The sequence below is a fragment of the Eubalaena glacialis genome, chromosome 3 (assembly GCF_028564815.1).
Source record: "Eubalaena glacialis isolate mEubGla1 chromosome 3, mEubGla1.1.hap2.+ XY, whole genome shotgun sequence".
In the NCBI taxonomy this organism is placed as follows: domain Eukaryota; kingdom Metazoa; phylum Chordata; class Mammalia; order Artiodactyla; family Balaenidae; genus Eubalaena; species Eubalaena glacialis.
Genome location: NC_083718.1, coordinates 111,957,590 through 111,980,212, shown reverse-complemented (window position 1 = coordinate 111,980,212; position 22,623 = coordinate 111,957,590). Strand labels below are relative to the sequence as shown.

Sequence of the window (22,623 nt, the reverse complement as noted above, 5' to 3'; positions counted from 1 at the left end):
GGAGAGACCAAGTGATGTTATTCCCTTTGGAGCTGTGCTCAGACACTAGGCAGAGGGATATCCAGTCCTAATGGTAAAGAACGAAATTCCATGTATAATGAGGATGATCGGGTAGAGAGCTGCAAGCCCCATGTAGCTGTTTAAATTTAAAATAATTAAAATTCAATAACATTTAAAAATTCAGTTCCTCAGCTGCACTAGCCCCATCTCAAGTGCCCACCAGCCACATGTGGCTAGTGGCTACCCTACAGACAGCACAGAGAGAGCACTACTGTCATGGAGGAAAATTCGCGTGGACAGTTCTGTCAAGGAGACCGAGATAGAGATCAGGAGGAAGGCACACAAGGCAGTTGGGCTAAGAAGCAGGGTGGGCACGGAGGCATGGAGGGAGCTGGGTCCACATGACCGGCCTCCAGAGCGCAGGAGCTGGGCTCCTTCCTAAGCTCTGAGTTTTTCTGATCAGGGAAGCATCAGCTAATCAGAAACTGCAACACTAAATAAAGGCACACCCCAGTGGCCCAGGCCCTGTCTTCTCCCCACATGAAAGGCCTCAGCCCTAATGCCAGCAGCACAGCAACTAGAAACCCAAATGTCACGTAGGTGAGGAACTGGAAAGAAATTTCCCCTAAATTCCTGCCCTTATCTCCATCTCCCTTTTATTACCAACTGGAAGTCATCACAGGCATTTCCAGGACTTGAGTTTTATGAGCTGAAGAGAAAGCAAAGGGGAAAGTGAGCAAGTGATGCTGCCCACCCCCCGCCCCCGGATTGGGATGGGAGGGGAGCCAAGCAGGGCCGGGGAGCCAGGCCTGACCCCAAGGGCCGCCCCAGGAGCACACTGTGGCCAAGCCTGGGCACTGGGGGTGCCGGGTTCCAAGGGCCCTGACACTCTGCCTCAGGGCTGAACCTCAGCTCCCCTTGTCTAGTTTCAGTGAAAACCTCAGGGTCTGAGAAGCCAGAAAAGCAGGTATGGGCTTCTCCATTGTTGTGCTGGGAAGCAGCTTGAAAACCCCCTTCAAAGGAGCCAACCTCAGCCAGACAGGTGGGTCCCCTCCCTTCTCTGGGCTCAGACGGCACCCTGTGCAGACCTTTGCCTCAGGACTGACACAGGCCCTGAAATTCTCTATTTACGTCTCCGTCTCCCCTGGAGTCTAGAGGAGGTGCAGTCCTGGCCAGGAGAGCCAGGCGGGGTGTCTGTGCTAAGGCCCCTGCTTATCATGCGTTCTCACCATGTTCATCACACTAGGAATCCACACCCCCAGGATGCTGGGCCAGGAGCCCATGAGGCCCCAAACTAGAGCAGTGGTTCTCATCCCTGAGCCATCAGAACCACCTGGAGGGCTTGTTAAAGCAGAGACCGCTGGTCAGTCTGGGATGGGGCCTGAGAATTTACTCCCAGTCCTTGCTGAGGCTATTGGTCTTGGACCCTGAGAACCACTGAACGAGCACAGGACTAGGAACGAGAAGACCTGGATTCCGCGCCAGCTCGGACAATTCTAGCTCTACAGCTGTGCACAAGTCAGTCAGTCGCCAGGCACGTCAGTTTCCCCATCTGTTTGACCCATCTCGGGATTAATGTGAGGAGCACAGGCGCTAACAGATGTGAAAGTCATACGTTAGTGGTAAAAACACTCTGAATAAATACAGGAGATTATGAAAACAGACAAAATCGATTTGGGGGGGATAGAAGGAGTTCGCCTGGCACTGGGAAGAAATGGTCCAGGAAATCAGAGGTCTGCTTCTACTTGCAGCCGCTATCGGGCTCTGTGACCTCGAAGGTCACCTCAGCACACTCAGACCCCGGCTTTGCCTTTTTCTTGGCTGGAACTCTCCTCTCACAGGCATTTGCATGGTGCCTTGTCTTCAGTTAGATCTGCTCAAATAGCACCTCCTCAGGAAGGTCTTCCCTGCCCATCGAATTTAAAACTGCCCCCAGTCCCTCCCTAACTCCGACCCTGCTAGACCTTCCTCACAGCCACTTTCACAATCTGGAAATGCACGTAGGTGCCCTTGGCTTACTTGATTATTGCCTGTCGCCCCCGCTGGAATATGAGCTCCCAGAGTCAGGGGTTTCCTCGTATTGTTCCCACTGTATTCTGGTACCTAAAACATCTCTACGTATTTGGTGAATACATGAATAAACCTCAGTTTCCTCAACTATAAAAGGAGTTTGAGCCACATGATCTCTAAGGTTCCTTCCAGTCATAAAACTCTGAGATGTTTTAAGGGCTGCCAGGATTTGTGCCGCTCCAGAATCCTGCGATGGGAATGCTCATCACCACAAGTGACCCCCAGGTATTCTCCTGAGTGTGCGGCGTGAATGTGAATGATTCTGAATGTGAAAGCAAGAAGGAAAAAAGAAACTCAAGGTCTCCTTTGCCTTTCTCAGGCTCAGGCTCAGTGCCCGCCCTTCCCCTCCAGGGACCACTGACCAATGACATCCACCTACCTGCTCTGGACGGACTTGGGAGTTGACCAGAAAGTAGACAACTGAGTCAGACAGGCCAATGTTCTTTATGAGAAACAGTGTCAGTGTTTCCTCATCTTTTAGGACATCCCGTATTCGTATTCCTCTTCCTGCGTACGAATGAAAAAAAGAACAGGGTGTCGGAGGAGAGATGGGTCAAAAAAAGGAAAACATCTAGAATTGATTTCTAACTTGACTCTCAGAGGAAGGCTCTGTTTTGGGTTCCCTGGGAGTGCCTAAGAGTCAGGGCCCCTGCCAGTGGCAGTCACAGCATTTACTGCTGGAGCAGACGAGCCAAATTTAGTGAGAAGGCACACAAGGTGGAAAAAATTAGGTTGGGGTGGTGGCCACTGGATGCTTTGTGGAGTTGGTCTTGGACAATAGGGTGGGGGTGAGGAGCAGTTTTGTCCCCCTGGGAATATTTGGCAATGTCTGGAGACATTTTTGGTTGTTACAACTGGGGAAGTATTGATACTAGTGGGTAGAGGCCAGGGATACCACCAAACATCCCACAAGACACAGGACAACCCCGTTTCTCTGATGAAACAAAGAACTATCTGGTTCAAAAGGTCAATAGTGCTAAGGCTGAGAAAGTCTAGTCTAGAATCGGAGGAGAATTAGTGCCGTTGTCATGGGGTAGAGAACCCTTCTTGGAGATTCTGTCATCTCAGCTATGGCTCTAAGCTCAGGGTATGGACATGTACTAAGAGAGATCAAGCTGTCTGGGGCAAGAAAATCTTCACGTGGGGAAAGGGGGATGGCCTGTTGCCTGGGCTTGCAGTTTCATGCCCTGATCAGCCCAGTCACATTCTTTCAGCTCCACTCAAAACCTACTGGAAGCAGAAATTTCTTTATAAGGAGGCATAAAGGACTTCTAACAGTTGAGGTGACCTTGGGGCAAGTGATTGAACCTCTCTGTGTCTGCACTTTCCACATCTACCTCTTAGGATCGTTGTGGGGTGACTCAGGATAAGGAGTGTAAAGTGCTTATTAGCTCCCAGCTCAAAAAAATGCTTGACCTGATTGCATTAATATTATTCTTACTCCTCCCAGGGGAGGCACACCCACCTTCTCTGCTTGCTTCCAGGGCCAACACTCACTCTGAAGCTGGCCACTGCTACAGTTCATGAGGCACCAGCCAGAGAAGAGGGGGACGGGCCCAGATATTTATGAAATCATTTCAACATTAAGGGAAAGCATTTGGGTTGCATGAAAACAGTTATCTCTACATCCCAACGTCTCCGGGAGCCTGGTTGACTGCTTACCTCTTAGTTCTTCTTTAACTAACTTTAATCATCAAATGCCCCTGTTCCTTCCAGCTTCTAACACCACAGTGTTCTTCCTCCCCAAATTCTCCCCAGGCCGCCAAGAGGCCTAGCCCCCCAAGTGCTTGACAGTCACCCTTCATGTTCAGGTTGTGTCTTTCTCTGTGTATGTCTTGTCCAGATTGATGTCGCTGCTAATTTCCTCTTGAAAGGGGATGGGCCAGCCACAGGCCTGCCCGTGCAGCTGGGGCAGGGGAACCAGCCCCGAGGTTCCACCACACAGCAGCCTCTCTCACCACAATGGATGTCCCTTAGAGTTGTACTGCCAGGTAGCTCAGTATCACTACCTTTTGCTTAGGAAAAGCCCAAAGCCTTTAGGGAAACCTGACTATAATATATAATAGTCCCTTTTATCTTCAGTGGATATATTCTGAGATCCCCCAGTGGATACAGATAGTACCAGACCCTATATATACTATGTTTTTTCCTATACATACGTACCTATGATGAAGTTTAATTTATAAATTAGGCGCAGTAAAAGAATATCCAAATTGCCAGCATAACTGGTCTTGCACTTTGGGGCCGTTATTAAATAAAATAAGAGTTATTCATACACAAGCACTGTGATACTGCGATAGTCGATCTGATAAGCTAAGCTAGACAGCTAGTAAGTGACTAACAAGCGGGATACCTGGGCAAAGGAATGGTTTCCATCCTGGGTAGGTTAGCCCAAGATTTCATCATGCTACTCAGAACAGCACACAATTTAAAACTTATGAGTTGTTCACTTCTGGAATTTTCCATTTAATATTTTTGGACTGTGGTTGACCACAGATAACTGAAACCATGGATTGGGGGCATTCCCCCAAGAGAGGGGGATGGTTCTGAGAGGGGCTGGTCTATTTTCTTCTTGCCTTCTTTCCTTTTCAATAACATATGTCTGTCATCTTCCAAACCCAGCTTCCTTTTTTCTTCCCCTGGGGCACCAGCTTGGTTGTTCATCTCTGAATCATTTCTTTGTATACAGCATTATACTATATCCTCTGGCCTCCAGCAATGCAACCCCGAACACACACACACACACACACACACACACACACACACACACACAGAGGCTCTTGAGAGTAGGGAGCTAAGGATCCTGCTTTTATTATACTCCCCATCACACCGAGCAATGCTGGGCACAGAGATGTAAGCCCTCCAAGTCACCTCTATCTGACACCCCGCATTAGAGCCTGACGTGGAATCAGGTCCTTGGTAAATGTCTGTGGAATGACAGGAGACACCCAATAAATATCTGTTGTCTTGACCTGAGAGTCAGGGCCCTATCTGACTGTGTAACTCTTCGTTATTCTTTAACTCCCTCACCTGACCTTACATACAAATACCTTGCTGGGGAGAAGGGACAAACAAAGGAAACTGGGAGTGATTTTGCCCTGGTCCAGTGTCCCACCCAGGTGCCTGGGCTGCCGTGGCCCCAGGGAGAAGGGGTAGGAGCGTGCTGGTTCAGCACACCTGAGGAGGGCTGGGGGCCACCCTGCTCGGAGAGCGTGGGGCCGAAAGTGTAAGCAGTGGCCGATACCAGACAGCAGCTACACCAGACTCCCGAGGGAGAAATGTGAACTGGGGGCCTGAGGAAAGAAAAATAAATGTAGTTTAAAATGTGGTTCTTCTTGTTCTCTTCCCTGGGAAGATTAGAGGCTGGGGGAGGGGGCCGCTGAGGCCCATGGAGGTCAGGGGAGCTGAGGCTGGGGTGGGGGAAGCCAGGAGAAGGTGTGCGTGAGGCTAAGGGGAAGACAGCGTTTAAAGATGATTGAGAGACCGCAAAGCTTGCTTGGGGGTGAGTGCGGAGGGGGCTTCACGGCTGGTCTTTTACCATTAATCCTCCTCTGCGGAGAATGCAGTACTACAGGTTTGCTGGGAAAGGAAAATGCCCTGGGTCACCATTGGCATACTTTCCCAGGTGACCGGGAACTGACAGCCAAAAGCACACCCCAGTTACAGCCGCCCACCTCGCTTTCAAAGGCTTAACCCTCCACTGCAGCTTTGGGCTGAGGAGTCAATGCTCAGAGCCAGCAAGGTCCCCAGGGGACCCTGGGACAGACTCTGAAACTGTCTTCAGTTCTGACGGTGGACTTCAGTCCCCAGCCTGGAATTCCTTCAGAGACTCTGTCTCTTTTCTTGGGGATGGTCCCCTTTCCCCTCTCATGGCCACCAAGGTCAGGGGTTCTGCAGAGTCTGTGTTCTCGGCCCCCAAAGTCCTTTGGAGAGCCTTGGTTGGCCTTCCCTGACCCAGTTTTCCCAGCACCCCGAAGCTGCCCTCTTGAAGGGAACGTTCGCCGACAGCCTGAAGGCCGGCAGAAGGAGCATCTGCGTGCCAATTCAAAACTAGTCCTGCGTCGGGCCGGGAAGGAGTGGTTTTGGTTCCCATATACAGGCTTGAAAGACCACAGAGACATTGTGGTTTGAAATGACTTCCTTTATATTTCCTCCCAGCCGGACTCCATCGGACAATCAGAAAACAAAATGAAATATCTGCTGGATGAATGGGGTAGACAGTCATTCCAGGGGTCAGATAAGCCCGTGTTCTCATCCGCTTGTTTAACCTTGGGGGAAAAAAATGCTTTCTTGTTTGTGCTTTCCCCTTATTTCCCTCACAGTTAAAATGCTAACCATGCTCATACCCTGCAAGGCCCTTTAAGCTTGAGCTAAGTAAAATCTTAGTAAACTTCCGAGTAACAAAGAAGATAGTGTTTGTAATCTGGTTTTACTACTTAAAGTATATGCATTACTATCTTTGAAAGAATTAGAATGTAATGAAGTAATCTTAACGGTCATCTGATCACACTGGTGTCCTTTATTACTTCAATGGGGAGAGAAGGGAGAAGGTGGCCCAGTGGGAGGAAGGTCAGGTTCTCCTTGGACAACTTTCCCCTCCTGACTCCCCTGTGCTCTTTGAAGCCCCCCTGCTTCCCTCCACCAGCCCCCCACATGGTGTGGTCACTGATCACTTGGTCCTTCCACTTCTGCCCAGGGAGCCCTCAGGGGAGGGCACTGGTCTGACCACCTCTCTGTCCCCAGGGACTGGCACACTGCCTGGCTCGGTGGGCGCTCACCAAACACCTGCTGACTGCGCTGCATGGGTGAGGAGCCCTGGGGGGTTGGCTTGTACCATTCTCCCCGAGCAGAAGCTTTTCTATCCAGCCCCTCCTGTCCCCTTGGATGTCCCCTTCCTCATCCTTGTCATCCTCCAAGATCATCCTGACAGTCACTTCTCCATCTCCATCCTAGGAGCAGACATCTCCCAGCAGCAACAAACCACTTCCTTCGCAGCCTCTGAGCCCCACCCCTGAAAAAACTTTTCCACTCCCAGGACTGCAGTGACCCCTGGGGTCCTGGCAGCCTTGTTCTCTTCCAGCTGCTCATCTGCCCCTGCAAGGGGATGTGGTCCAGCTGGTGCCCAGGCCACTGCCATGGCCAGTCTCTCCAGCCACCTACAGAGGAGCCTATGACAGATGTGACAACCACACAACATTCACTTGTGCTCTAAAAAGAGATGTCAGAGTGGTTACTGGGTTTGGGTTTTGCTTGTTTCTAGTTCTTCCCCTGTGGAGGAGGGGCATGGGAGAGGGAGCTCCTCCACCCTTCCTCCTCATGCTTCTGGACTCCAAGGGGCTCTCCTCCCCACACCACCTCAGTGTCCATCCAGCGTGGTCTCTCATTTCCTTCCCCTCCCCATCACCTAACCTTCACCTCCGCTCCACTTCAACAACCATGGCCACACCTGGGGGCTTGTTTTTATCTGTCCTGCATGCCTTTGAAATCCTGAATTCGCATATTTCACATTCTGACCACATCTGTCAATCTTTCCATCCTGCTATTTCCTCAGTCCTTAAACAGGGTCATGGAACCCTCCAAGACCTCTATTCTCTTACCCCTCCATTTTCCCCTGGGCAATTGCAGTACTTCTGGCTTCTCCTCCATCCATATGCAGCCTGAACCCGATCTGTGTAGTCCAATCATCACCCTCAACCCCCTGGACTCCTGGACTTTCTGTGGCACCTCCCTACCAGCCCCCAGCCCTGCATCCCCCCACTCTGCACCTGCTCTGCCTCAGGGCCTGGGATGCTGAATATTACCAGAAGAAACAGAATAACTGTACATATTTATGTCATGATAAACATGTGCTCTGACCTCCCTGGCTCCTTACTGCTACTTGGCATTGCTTCCACACAGTCCTGGGTAGCTCACTCTCTAGGACTCCGTGAAAGTGTTCCACACCTTTACCATGCTCTGCACACTCCTCCCCCTACTCCCAGCCCTTCACCTGGCCTCAGACTTCCCAGAGCACCATCTCTCTCTGCATTCTCCTATCTCTGGACTTACCTGGGATGAGACCTTTCCTGCCCTCCTTCCCAACTTCCCACCTTCAAGCCTGGCAGGAAGAGGAGTTCTCGCCAAGGTAAGCCTCATGCTGCCTCTAGGTCCCATACCTTCCTGCATCCTCTGGTATCTTTTCCAACCAAATCTCCAAACTCTTTCCTGTATCTTCAGTCTCTCTGATGGAGAAGGCAAGTGAGAGGCAAGTGATAGTAAGAACACTGAAGCCCACCTCACCTGCAGTCCTCTCGGGGTGCATCCGGAGGGTGTTCATGAGTTGTGACAAGGTGCAGAGTTCTGCCCAAACCTGGCCAAGGTGCTGGCTCTCTGGTGCATCCATGAGGAGTTCTTGAAAATCTTGATACACCCTTGCCAAGCTGTAAGAAAGAGCCTCATCAATAAAGACATAGCTGTCATTTTCATCAACATCATTATCATCATCATAATACCTTGTGTAATTTTTTAACGTACCACCTGCTTGACCTATCTATTACATTATGTATTCTCTCAATATTGCCAAGGCAAAGGAGAAAGATATTTTTACTTCCTTATACATATAAGATAACATGGGCAGTGAGAAATTTGTTGTCAAAAGTCTTCCAACTTTGCCAGGGCTGGGTCACCTCTCAACCCCATTCTCTATGTGTGCCCTGTCCCAAGAACCCTTAAATAGGATGATATTAGGAGATATTACTGGAGGCTCTTCCCAGCCAGTACCCACTTCTCTGAGACCTGCCCTTCCAGCCATTCATATGAGCAGGTTCTAACAGCCATGCTTAACCCACAAAGTCCTCTCTGCACGCATGTACACACACACCTCCACCAAGGCTGATGGACAAGGAGAATAAAGCTGGGCTAAGCAGATTTGTTCCCAGGAATTTGAATGGTACTCAGGGATGCTCTTCTGATTGCCCAAGCTGAGGGGCCGTGAACTGGGCAACTAGCGCCAGCCCAGGCATTGAGAAGCAGGGGATACTGGTCCATGGAGAGAGGCAAATGGAGAAGCCCAGAGGGAGGCAGAGAGGCCGGACCTTGTTGGCCCAGACGGGAGGGAGCAGCTCCTGACGGCTCTCCAGTTCTTCTCCCACTCCCTGAGAACTGCCTTGCTGCTCCTGGCTTTTCAAGAAGGTCTAGTGTCCAAACCATATCTTTCCCTCTGAGGCTTAAACTTGTTTATGTGTTTCTGTGCCTTGCAAGCAAATGAATGTTTCACTCATAATGTGTGTGTGAAACATGAAACCCAGATTTCCTTGTTCACATGCTGAGTACAGCTGGAGGCCGAGACCCCCTCCCTTCCCCAGCTCCCACCTCTCAATCTGTAGACACTGTCAGTGCCAGTCCCACCAAAGCTCCACACAGCCTCCGCTGAAATGCCTTCAAGTCTCCCCCGATCCCATCATGTGACCCATGGGATCTCTAGGCAGGTGTTTCTTCTCAGGCACCTCAAGGAGGCTCAAGCTGAAAGTACAGATTGTAAATTAAAGCTTCCAGGTGGTGTTTGCAGCCATGGGAGCCCAGCTAAAATGCCATCTGCTGACTTTCCCAGGAAGGTGGGTGTTCTGTGTTCCCTCCTCCATCTTCCTATAATCCAGGGGTTAGCAAACAGATTATAGGCTTGTGGACCGTGCAGTCTCTGTCACAACTACTCACCTCTGCCTCTGTAGGGCAAAAGCAGTCGCAGTTTGTTCCCAGTGGGGAAGGCTACCTCTGAGTATTAAGCTGAATTACCAAATGTTCTTTTTATTTTAGTCAAAATGCAGGTTTGTCCTGGAGGAATTATATCCAGATCTCCTCTAAGGAAAGAACTGGAGTAACCAAATATCTCAGTTTCCATCTGACTTGATGTTTATACAAGTAGGTGAAGCCTACTCCCCAACAAGCCTTTGTTGGTGAAACGTCACAAGCTGCAGCTCAAGGTCAGCCCAGTGGCTGAAGGACAATCCTGTCCTCATCCCTGAGCCTCTGTCTATAGAACATGTTACATCAAGTCCCCCTACCTCCTGCTCTGAGAGGGAATTCCAAAAATAGACCCTTTTTGTATGGAATTTGACCTGAATTCGATCCCAGACCAGAGGTCATTAACCTGGAGTCCACAAGTCCCCTGAAATCACATACACAGTGTAATGTTTTGTGTGTGTGTGTGTCCATCTTTCTTGGGAGAGGGGCCATCAGTTTTCATCAGATTCTCGGAATGGTCGTCAGCCCCACAGGTTAAGAACTTCTGCTCTCAAGCAGTATACTAAGATTTTACCGACCAAGGGAACTGATGGCATTTATGACAGAGGATTTGGAAATTGTCTTTGTCTTCCAAGAAGCAAACTTCACCTTGTAAACTTGATTTTATTCACCCTCAAAAGGTTCCCTGACATTTTTCTTAGCCTTTAGATGTCCAAGAAGGCTTTTAAAGGAACAGAGATCTCTCAGAATTGATCCAGTGTGGAGAGCGATGTAAGGAAACAGAAGGGGAACTGAGTTTTTTTCATCCAGTGACTCCACCCAAGCAGGTGAATGACCTGGAGGCAGTGGACCCATCTCAGCAGGGGGCTGAAATCAGACTCCAAGTCACATCTTGGGGATATATGGACCAAGAAATTGTGTTCTGTGGTCTTAGTTTGAAGCCTTTTCCTCAAGTGCCCTGACAGCTGATAGAATGCTCCAGGGAGGAAACATGCCCTGCTCCTTTGAGTTTAAGGCTTCAGCAAGCCACAGAAACACTCATTCAGCGTCACATGCTCTGTGTGCTCACACGTGAACTCCAGGGCAAGATGAGAATAAAGGGTGCACAGCTTCCTCCTGGTATGGTGGGAATCTCAACACTTACATGGAGTTGTTATAGTTTGACACAATTCCAGGAGATTCTCCCGGGGTGGGACTTTGAAAACAAGGATTGTTCACATTGCAGAAAATTCCCTGGAGCCATGGCAACATTCCGGCTGAGGGCATCGCCTTGTTGGGAAAATGGCCTTTAAGACAGGAAATGAAGACAAGGAGTTAGTCATTGACACTAAGTAGGATGCAGGCCCTAGGATCTAGAGCCTCTGCAGGAAGGACCCCTGCCCTTCTGGTGCTTTCCTTCATTCACCAACATTTAAGAAGCAGGGGCGGGACTTCCCTGGTGGCGCATTGGTTAAGAATCCGCCTGCAAATGCAGGGGACACGGGTTCAATCCCTGGTCGGGGAAGATCCCACATGCCGCGGAGCAACTAAGCCCGTGTGCCGCAACTACTGAGCCTGTGCTCCAGAGCCCGGGAGCCACAACTACTGAAGTCCGTGTGCCTAGAGCCCGTGCTCCACAACAAGAGAAGGCACCACAATGAAAAGCCTGCACACCACAACGAAGACCCAACGCAGCTAAAAATAAAATAAATAAATAAATTTGTTAAATAAAAAAAGCAGGAGCATCTAATATATGTCAGGCCCTGTGCAGGGTGCTGGAGACAGGGTCTCTTCTCTCAAGCTCCCAGTGTAGTGGAGAGATGGACAAATGTCCTAATAGAGACATGGACGGAAGTGTGAGGGGGGAACAGAGGAGGAGCGCATCGTTTTGGTGGGGGGATGGGGAGAGGCAGAGAGATGTTAGTGCAAGAAGCCTCCGCGAGTTGCTGATGCTTGAGGAGGAGAAGAGGTCCATCTATTCCTTCCACAACTATGTATTGAGCATCTACCCCCAAGCATGCAAGAGGGGGCCCAGGCGCAGGTTACGGGCTCCTTGGGGGGTGAGGTAAAGAGGCAAGAGTTTGATGCGCAGAAGGCTGAGTCAGCCTGAAACTTAAAAACAAGAGGCTGAGGAGCAAGAATAGGGGACTGAGCAGCTGTGCATAACTCCTGAGGCCCTCACATCCGCTGTCTAGAGCCAGAAGATGGCATCCTGGCCAGAACCCAGACGAAGGCTTTCTCTGAGGGGCATAGTATAAAAGAGGCACTTACAGGCTCACCTTCGGTCCCAGGACACCTCTGGGGTCCAAGAAATACTATATTATTAATATACTATTTTTTGTCCCTTCTCATTTTTCTTTAGCACCATGTCTAACATATCTCTGAACTGTCTCCAAAATATTTCAAAGAACTCATCTATAATCTTCTCCCTTTAAAGTCAGGAAGAGTTTAGGTATAGGAAAAAAACAACCAAATAAAAAATAATTACACAATTCTTCAGTAACCACATGTAAGTATTTGCATAGAATGTGTAGGATTTAAAAGTTAGTTTGCATAACGCCAATGAATCTCTGTTTTCTGCATCGCAGGCATAAAATGATGATAAGCAGATCAGATCCTGGCACCCCCAGTCCCCAAAACCTTTCTAAACAAATGGATAGGACCTCCAGGCCTGCCAAGGCTCCCCCTACCCTCACCCCCATTATGCTTACATTCATGTTGGCTGTAGAGTGGGTTGACATTCCTTAACCAGATCAGGACCAGAAATAAAGATAAAGGCCACACAAGTTCCACCACAAAGCGAATCTGGGAAAACAAAACAAAAAGAGAGAAAGACCAGTGATGCTAAGAGATTACAGGAAATATACCCAAAGCAGACATACTTCATTTCAGTGCCTGTCTATGCAATAGGACTTTGGTTGTGGTATATTTACCTAAAGGACTTCCTTTTTTAAAATCCCATCTCCCATACTGCCTCTACTTTGATATATTAGACTAACAAGGCTTGGTTTCCCTCTGGGTTCCATTCTGCCTCTATTTTAGAAAACTGCATTAGCACAGTACTTTCGTCAAAAGTCATCAAGATATGCGCGTCGATGTTTTTGGACGTTGCTGTGCACATGAATGCAAATTCTGATTCTGTAAGACCCCATCAGATCTCACATGTCTAACAAGCTCACAGGTAATGCTGATGCTGCAGGTAGTAAAGGTCTCCTTGTAACCTCTCCTTCTGCAGATGAGGAAACAGAGGCCCACGAAGGGCAGGTGACCTGTGCAGTGTCTCATCAGCAGTGACGGCATTGGAACCAAAATCCAGCCTCCTGTGTCCCGGCTCAGCGCTCTTCCACATTCCCCCCACTCCCACACACACACCGGCCCTGTCTTCTTCTAGTGCTGCTAGACTTTGCATATATGGTCACTGAATGAATGAATGAATGAATGAAGGTGCAAATGCCTCTGTGAAATACTGTGATCCATAGCAAAGTCAAACCCAGAAATCTGGGTATACCAACGTTTTCCTTCAACAATTTCTTGTTGCTTAAACTTATACCGCCGTGGGATTTTATAACACTGGAAGAGGTTGCTGATACCAACATACAATTGAAAGTAGGTATTTAAATTTAGGTTCAATTTAGAGTTTAAGGACTCTTGGCTCCAAAAGAAGGAGAACAAGTTGGTTGCTACAGCCCACACCCTGAGGCATTGCACATGAGGGTATGGTTGGAGGTGTGGGATTATTGGGGGGAGGGTGGGGGGGTATGTATTGGGGAATGTAATAGTTCTTCTACCCAACCCCCATTCCAGAGACCTTAGGAAGGAAACTCATAAGATTTAAAGGAGAATTAAGGCAGATGGCTAAGAATAGAAATGTAAGTATATATAGATCTGCTAGGGGCTATTCACATGGTTTTAAATTTAACCCTTTGTTGTTCCTTCCAAAGAAATGTACTTAAACTCTCAGCAAAGTAGTGGACACCATAGCAGGTGCTCAATAAATCTTTGTTCCTTTTCTGTTGGTGAGGTCTGCTGGCAACTGAATTATTACAAATCATAACATAAGTCGAAGAGGGAAAAAAGATAATACATTGAAGAAAAAGCAAAACATGTTCAGGGTAGGTGATGATTATGCAGTTGTAACTTTTTACAAAATCTTTTATCCAAAATACGTCTAGGGAGGATGTTTTAGAGGAAAAACTCACACAAACATTACGGGAAGAAGAAAGATTTTTCCTTAAGGCACATATTCTCCCCCAAAATGGCAAAACACCAGTACTGGAGAAGTCCCATCCCGTGTTAAGAGGACTTACCCCAAGCATACTTGATAGCCATAGAAATGTTGGCAGTCCCCTCAGGTCATGCAAATCAAGGGAGGAAGGGTAAAGACTGTTCCTGGTGACCCTATCTCACTGTTAACAGCTTCATCCATCTTTGCTGGGTACTAGCCAGCACAGCTGTTCCCACAGCAGCGCACTTGCATGTTTTATCACTCATCGTACTTCAGAATCATTACTCCTTCATGAAGGTGGACCCCTCACTAGCTATAAGCTTCCTGAGGACAGGGACCACATCTATTCTTGTCACTACACCCAACACAGGGCCAAGCTTATAATAAGTGCCCAGTAAATATCGGTGGAATGAGTGAGTCTCTGTCAAGACTGGTCTAGGAGGCTTCTCTGGAAAGCTGGAGGTGACTAGAGACTTAGGTAAACAACCGTTTGCAGACTTAACAAACTGCTTCCCCCAGGGACATGTATGCTGGCTTCACGCCTTCCATCCCAGGTCGCCCTGTCAGTGGGCAAGGTCGGGGAGCAAGTTCCACAAGATAGCAACGTGAGTGATAGATGCAAGCAATGAAACCAAAACTTATTCGTGGTGTCCTCACCAAGGAAATGAGACAACCAGTCCAGATTCTACACATTTGACTCTTCCTTAAGACAACTGCTTGCAAAACTGGCTTCCTATCTAGTAAGTCAGCCACCTTCCATATAGCAATGTCTATCTGGGAATGGTCTGGTGTATGAGACATTGATGTTGATTTGGGAATGGGAAGATCTAGGTTAGGAGTCACTTTGGGGCTTGCTTAATCTCCAAGTCTCAGTTTTCTCATCTGTGAAATGGGACTATTTTGTCCTACAGCTTATACTGAGGGTTAAGAGTGTGTCAATACCAGGGGTTCTTAGCCAACTTCACTATTAGCTGTACAACCTTGGGTAACCCATTCTACCTCTCCATGCCTCAGGGTCTCTTCTGTAAAATGGGGGTGATATCAGGACCTACCTCTCAGAGCAGCTGTGAGGATGAAATGAGTTCACTGTGTAAAACACCTAAAGCAGAGTCTGGCACATGGTAACATTCTATCAACGTGAGCCATTTATTATTGACCCTCACTTCTCACAAGGGTCACAGGGTTGTAGGTGACAGCACATTATAATGTCTGAAGAGCAAGGAGTTATAATTAAAATTATATGCAACTCCTAGGTCTGCCCTCCACTCACATTCATGTTTCCTCCTTTTCTCCCTTTCTGGAGTCAGAACTGCTCAGTTGTCAGTTTGGAAACACGGGGCTTCCTGAGAAAACTAACCACACACTGTCCCCTACTCCATATGTTAGAGGACCTTGGACCATGGGAGGGTCAGCCAGCCTGTCTTACCTGTCCCATGGATAAAATTCCCAAACTTAAGCTAGTGCATCTCATCCCTCTTTGCCATGTGAGTCACACCCTCTCTCATCTACTCACCCACTCACTCACTCACTCTTGTATTTTTGAAGTATCTGGTCTTTGGAAGTCCACCCATCAGGAGGAGGCCAGATCAGAATCTTCCTTTCCTCCTTCATCCTTTGCCTAGTGCTAGGACTAGTACAGATTTGCAGGAGCTCCTCTTCACCATATCGCTGAGTTAGGGCTGCTGTTTTCTGCCTATAGTCCCTGCCTCTCCAATGATCACCTTCGTCGACCTAGGTCTGCGGTTCTCACGCAGCTGCAGGCAGGAATCCTGTGGGGAGTTTGGGCCATGCCCCACATCAATTACACCAGGATGCCTGGCTGTGGGACATCAGCTCGGTGTCTTCTGTTTGTTTTTTAACACTTCTCAGGTAGTTCCAATGTGCAGCCGGGGCTGAGAACCACTGGCACAGGTAGTGGTTGGTAATCTTTGAAAAGCATTTTTTGAGAAGTCGGTGTTACTGCTCCAACTCTGCGAGCGTTTTGGAAGGGCTGCATTTCACACTTCACTCCCTGCACAAAGACCACCGGCAATTCTTTTCTAGCCCTTCTAGCCCGTCAAGTCCTCACAACAACCTCTTCTCCCTCCCCCAGAATTGTGGACTCAGCACCCCGGCCCCAGAGCGGCATCTTTGTCCTTGATGCTCAACTGTGCACAGGCATACCCTAGGGAGAAATTCCACAGTGTAATTAAAAACATGTTTTCAGAGCAGCTCTGACTCCCCACACCCCTTCTCTTTAAACATGTCTGTAACTTTAATTAAGCCCAGCCGAAGCTCAGAAGGGGCCGGTGGAAATTTTTTTTTCCAAACTGGTATTTCCTTGTTCCCTTTTTTTTTTCCCCTCCCCTCCCCCTCTCTTTACCACTCAACCTACTTAGCGGAGGAGGGGTCACAGGGAAGGGCAGAGTCGTGCTTGTTGTTTTAAATCTTGGCCAGTTAGGTTTTCTTCCCTCCTACTCTGTTTTCAATTTGAAAGCGGGTGGCCAAGTTTTGAAATGAGCTGCAGGATTCTCCCTTCTGCACCGGGAGCCCAAACAGGGTTCTTAACCTGGATGAATATGACCCAGGACCTGGGAAGGCTTGGAGCTGGCTGCCCAGCTTCTCCACACCTGCCAGGTTTTCCTCACCTAATTCTGGGCCCCAAGTCAAAGGTCACTGCGGTACCAGATGTCCAGGTCTGGGGTCCAAGACATGATTAGCCCCGTACTCTCATGAATCCTTAGGCTTCCCCAAGTATCCTGACCTGATATGGAAGCTGGGACCAGGGAGATGACACCAAGAGGCCCTAGACTGTGGGCTCTAAGGGGCAAGAGACACATCTAATGGTCTTTATAAACCGTCCCAACACAGTGCCTGACCCATCGAAAATGTGGGCGCACATGTATTTGTCCCCACCAGTGGGAGAGGTCTTATCACTGGAAATGCATGCTCTGCGGAATGAACTCCTTGTGGAGCCTTCTCTTACTCCTGCCAACCCCAATCTCTCTTCTGAGCTCCCAGAGCTCATCCTCATCCCCCACCCCATGCTTCCTTCTACTCCACAGTTGCACATGGTTTTCCGCTCAGTAATTGTGCACAGACACCTGCTTCCACCTGGCTCTGAATTCCATGAGGGCAGGGGCTGTCTAACTCACCTGGCTATATAGGACGTAGAGGGTGACCATACAGCCCAGTTTGCCAGGTCCAGTATCAGTTTACACTTATTGTGCTGGTGCAATTATTAATTATTACTATTATTATTAATAGTGCCTCCTTCCACTTTTAAAACTACCCTGGATTGGATGATAAATTATACAGTCACCCTATCTTTGTGGTCTTCCTGACCAGCTTATTAGACGGGGCTTTATACATGGGGGCAGTGTGGGGTAACTGACACGTCTGCCTGTCCTGGAGTCCTGGATCCAGCTCCACCAGTCACTAACATCTGAAGCCTCAACGACCTCATCCGTACCCATGGCGGATAATAGTGGTAGCTCTCTCACGGAACTGAGGTGAGGGTTAAATGAGGTGATACTTAGTGCAATGCCAGGCACTTAGTAATACTTAATAATGTCAACAGAGGAAGAAAAAAAGGGAGGGAGGAAAGCAGAGATCTGAAGACTTTCATTTATGCTCTCAGTGATAAAGAGGAGGAATGGGGAAATTTGGTATCTGGTTTTTGCTCCTGCTCTGCTCACAAGAATAAACACCAAAAACCATGAAAGTCTGAGGAATTAAAAACCTAGGAGCTGAGTTATGGGCTGCGTGTGTTGTATTTTTCTTTCTTAGAGTCACCATTTTGTGAAGGCAGAAGCTTCCAGAAAGTTTACAGACAGCTTCAAAAGTTTACAGAAGGTGCCACAGATCCCTATCAGAGCTTTTAGGGGCTGTGGGGATATCTCCATCATACCCAGACATCCTGGAAATTTCCGGAATGTGGGAGCAGAGGGGAAGCTAGCTGGAGGCACACCAGACAGAGACCTCAATTTCCAGGCCATCAGGATGTCATCATACAAATGTCAGCCCCAACGAGGTGCTTCCTGGGAGATTCCCGCAGTCAAGGTCCTCAGCCCGAAAGGCCCCATCTCGCTGCAGAGGGGCTGGCAATGTGCTCCCCTAGGAAGCACACTGGAGAAGACAGAGTCCCTGAACAGGGGCCACCTACCAACACCAGCAAAAGGAAACAGAGACTGTGAGGGCCTCCTGGGTCTGGGCCTAAGACTGGGCTCAGAGACCCCAGCAGCAGCCTCATTGCATCGCTTACTCACAGGTCTGAGGTCCACCTCTGCTAACATCTCCTCTGTGTTCCTCTCCTCTGTATTCCGCTTTCTCCCTTTGGTTCTCTCAGCTCTAGGGGTGGTAGCTGCATCCTGCAATTGCTACCTCCATGTCACCCTGGAGTTCTGTTACATCCTCAGTTACCAGCTTTGTACTAGCTAACACCTCCTTGTATTAGAGTCCCTCCGACTGGACCCTGACTGAGACACTCATCATAGGTCTTCAGATGTTCCACCTGTTGGCTCCCTTCCCTCTCTAACCTTCTTTCCAATGCCCACACAAACCCTGTCCTGCCACACAAACCCACTCTGATTCGAGGCTTGGAACAGATCTGTCCTCTTCTTCCCTACAGCCCGTCTTCCTCCCTGTCTCCTTCCAAGCTCTCCTGCCTTGTCTGGCTCCCTCTAATCTCAACCCTGCCCACCCCTCAATCCTCCCCCCTTCATCTTCTCTCGGCTCGTTTAATCATCTGGCATTGCCATGCCCCTGGGGCCATAGCAATGTGCATTATTTCTTTATAGTTATATATTCACTCTTTACCCTTTCTTAGAAAAAATTTACAAAGGCCAGTCAGATTTACATGTACACCCCTGGGATCCTCTGATCTCCTGCGGCTCTTGCCTGTTCTCAGGGGATATTTGGCCTATGTTCCTTTTTCTTGCTCTTGGTCTCAAAACATATTTTGGGTTCTCACTGCCAGACTCGAAGTGAGTAGGATCTGTGTCTTTTAAGTCCCTGGTCCAGCCCAGTCCCATGTGTGCTCACTGGAAGTCTCAGTAAACGTCTGTGGTTGTTGATAAGATATCTCATTGAATCTAAGACACCATCAATTGTTAGATGCACTGTTATTTTTTGCACGCTAAGAAAAGAACGTGTCACTTGATTGTGAGCTGCAGTCCAATTTCAGAAATGTGGAAAACCAGTGTGCTTTGTAGAACCAATGAAACACAGTATCATTGGATTGGAAAGCTCTTAGAGAGCATGGTTTTCCTTTGAGCCTCACCTTCAGGACTTAGGGCTCTTCCTGCTGCACAGGATGGCTGCACAAGGGCATGTGGACAGAGGAGCAGGTTTAAAAACCAGGGGCAGGGGAGGGATGGGCAGGCAATGGGTTCCTGCTCAGGGCAGGCAAAAGCAGACTTTATCATATGGCTGTGCTGGGCTGTAGGTGGAAGGCAGCTACCTCAGGACAGAGAAGCACATCTTCCTGTGAAGGACACTTGTCAGAGAGGCTCACAGAGGAGCCGGACAGTTACCTGCTGCTTCAGTGATAAATGGCAACCAGCCCATTGGCTACTCACTTTACCCACTCCCACCCCACCCACTCTCTCCACTGTCTATTTGCTCCACACCTCCTCAGTTTGAGACCACAAGCTGCACCTGTTACCTTTTGCCTTTTCCGCAGGGTCCAGTTCTTCCAGAGCAGAAGCTTGATCTGTCTGGCAAAGCCCATGCTGTTGACCACGGAAGACCGGGAGACCACTCCTAGCCCTCTGTCTATGGCTGGGGCTCACAGGCAGCAACAGGCATACATGGCGCCCAGAGCACCTCCAGCTCAGGCTGCTGTGTCCTTCTCTGGCTGATTAAAGGCTAGTTTCTTCCTTCAGAGCATAATCCCTTTTAATTACACGTAATCCCTTTGTGGAGGAAAACAGGCTGACACTCCGTTGGCACCTTTTTAGGAAGACATGAGTGGCTGAGCACCAAGTGAACTGAGGTGGGGCCATTTCGTGGGAAACCAAGACCCTCAGGCTCCCTCCCCCATCAAAGGGGTTTCTGGGTTTCCTGAAGGGGATGCCTTTGGGAATCTTCGACCTTTCAGTTTGGGACAAAATCTCTGTGCATAAATATAGCGCGGGCCGTGTCCTCTGAAATAGCCTGCCCTGAGCCAGCACCCAGGGATTGACATCTACTTTAAAGCCCAACTAGCCCACATGCCAGATCTGGTCATCCCTCCCTTTTTTTAACCCTTTATCTTGCTCTGTAGTGACTTTAGGCCAGCTATTTGCAGGCATCTCTGAGCTTAGTGGATGGTAAAGGATTTTTCTCTCTTGGGCTGAAATTGATCAACTAGTCATGGCTACCTGGAGCTGTGTTGGAAAAGTTGCTGGAACCCTCCACGCTCAGCAGAACAGGGCCTGTGACTGACCAGCCATGTCTAACGCAGTCCAGGCTTGAGGACTGGCAGCGGGTGGGTCAGCTACTGTCATTCCAGCTCACAGTGGATGGACTTGTCATTTGGAGGTGGATCCGTGATCCCAAGGGGCATGGCAAACAGAAGACTTCCTGCTACTTCACCACTAGGAACTTTAGTCTCCACCTCTTCAAATCTTAGAAGTTGATTCTCTTTGAAAGACTCTAGACCCTTGAGACCTTGATAGGGTGGAGGGAAAGCCATGGAGTAGGAATGGATGCTGACTTCATGGAGTTTGTGATCTGGTTGTAGACATGAGACATGAACTTGGATAAGTTAAGGAGTGTGATGGAATCCATGAGAGCATACGGGCTATGTATGGTGGGGCTTCCAAGAGGAGGAGGATGGTTTCTGCTTAGGATATCAAAAAGGCTTCTTGGAAGTGGTGGCATTAAAGCTAGGCTTTGATGAATTACAAAATAACATTTTATAGCATTTTTATGGTTTACAGACCACTTTTGCATATGTTATCTCATTCTATATCCTTACTACAATTTTGTGAGGTAGGCATTTACTCTGTTTTACAGGCAAGGAACCTGAAGTCTAATGGGGTTAAATACGTTGCTCAGGGTGACACATGACAACGTTGGGTTCCTAAACAAGTCATTTAACCCCCCTGCAAAGATAGGGAGGCAGGAATAGCTTATCCTGCCCAGGGAAACACCAAGAAGTAAAGCAGGCTGGAGTGGAGGGTATGGATGGAGGAATGCTGAAAGACTAGGCTAGAAAGGGAGCCAGGGACCAGACTGATGAATTGATGATTATTATTGACTCAACTAAGATTTCCTGAGCACCTATGAAGTGATCTCTGAGTGGCCCACAGGTGCAGGGCACACCCAAACAGGAGCGGGCTCTGGGCAGAATCGCTAAGACATTGTTGCATGCTACAGAATATGGGTTTTATCATGCAGGAGGCTATTGCAGATTTTAATCCAGTGGCTGCCAAGAGTGGTAAATTCACTCTGGCAGTGGAGTGGGGGTGGGGTGGGGAGCAGAGGCCTGAGCAAAGGCAGTAAGAGGGGAGGGACTGGAGACACAGCAGGCTGGTGGCTTATCGGAAGTGGGTGATGAAGAGGAGGGAGAAGTCAGTTAGAATGACTGGGGTTTAGGGCTTGGCTGGCTGGATAGTGAGGTGGTGGCGCCCATAACTGAGAGGAGAATGCCAGAGAAGGGGCCAGGGGATTAGGAAGAAGCGGGAGAGAAGATGGGCTCGGATTTGATATATTGACTTTGAGGCCCCTATGACGACATCTAAGTGGAGATATTCAGCAGGCAGTTCTGGGATGGGAAACATAGATTTGGGAATCATCAGCATATAAGCAGAAGATTAAGCCCTGGGAGTGATTAAGTAGATTCCCAGGGAGGATGAAGTTGGAGAGTATGTGGGATTGCTCTGGGGAGCTACAGCTGGTGAAGAAATATGCCTCCTTCCAAATTCCCAAAGGGAAGAAAAACAGTGGTGGTCATCAGATATCAGCTTTGTAAATTGTGTCCTGTCATAGTATAAAAATATTCTATTTTTCTTTGAGTTACAATAGAAAAAGTTAAACTATGAGCACTTTGTTCAGTTCAACTGATGATACTCCAATGGCATTATTCCTACCTAACTGATGTTCTTGCCTGCACAAACGCTTTTTTGATGTTGACCCTCTTTTTATCGTGGCAAAATATACACGACATAAAATTTACCATTTTAACCATTTTTAAGTGTATAGTTCAGTAGTGCCAAGTACATTTACATTGTCGTACAACCATTACTACTATCCATTTCCAGAAGTTTTTCATCTTACCAAACTGAAATTCTATACCCATTAAACAATAACCCTATTCCCTCCTCCTCCTGCCAAGCACCATTCTACTTCCTGTGTCTATGAATCTGACTACTGTAGGTACCCACATAAATCAAATATGATGTTCTTTTTGTGTCTGGCTTATTTCATTTAGTGTAATCTTCAAGGTTCATCCATGTTGTAGCATATGTTAGAATTCCTTCCCTTTTCAAGGCTAAATAATATTCATTGTCTATATATACCACATTTTGCTTACCCATTCATTGATCCCTAGTTATTTGCACTGTTTCCATATTTTGGCTATTGTGAATAATATTGCTATGAACATAGGTGCACAAATATCTGTTCAAGTCTCTGCTTTCAATTTTTTTTCGGGGGGTAAGTACCCA

General features: G+C 48.3%; 1 protein-coding gene across 1 annotated transcript in view; it reads right to left on the bottom strand.

Moving 5' to 3' along the window:
• The window catches only part of ABCA4 (ATP binding cassette subfamily A member 4), a 137,311-nt gene extending 116,663 nt beyond the window's left edge, over positions 1–20,648 (bottom strand). The window contains exons 1-6 of the mRNA XM_061183907.1: positions 20,471–20,648; positions 19,638–19,753; positions 12,480–12,573; positions 10,934–11,075; positions 8,350–8,489; positions 2,450–2,577 (exon numbers count right to left, since the gene is read on the bottom strand). Of these exons, the coding sequence (XP_061039890.1) occupies positions 2,450–2,577; positions 8,350–8,489; positions 10,934–11,075; positions 12,480–12,573; positions 19,638–19,753; positions 20,471–20,648 (798 nt within the window). The remainder of the gene's footprint in view (positions 1–2,449; positions 2,578–8,349; positions 8,490–10,933; positions 11,076–12,479; positions 12,574–19,637; positions 19,754–20,470) is intronic.
• Positions 20,649–22,623: the final 1,975 nt, after the last annotated feature.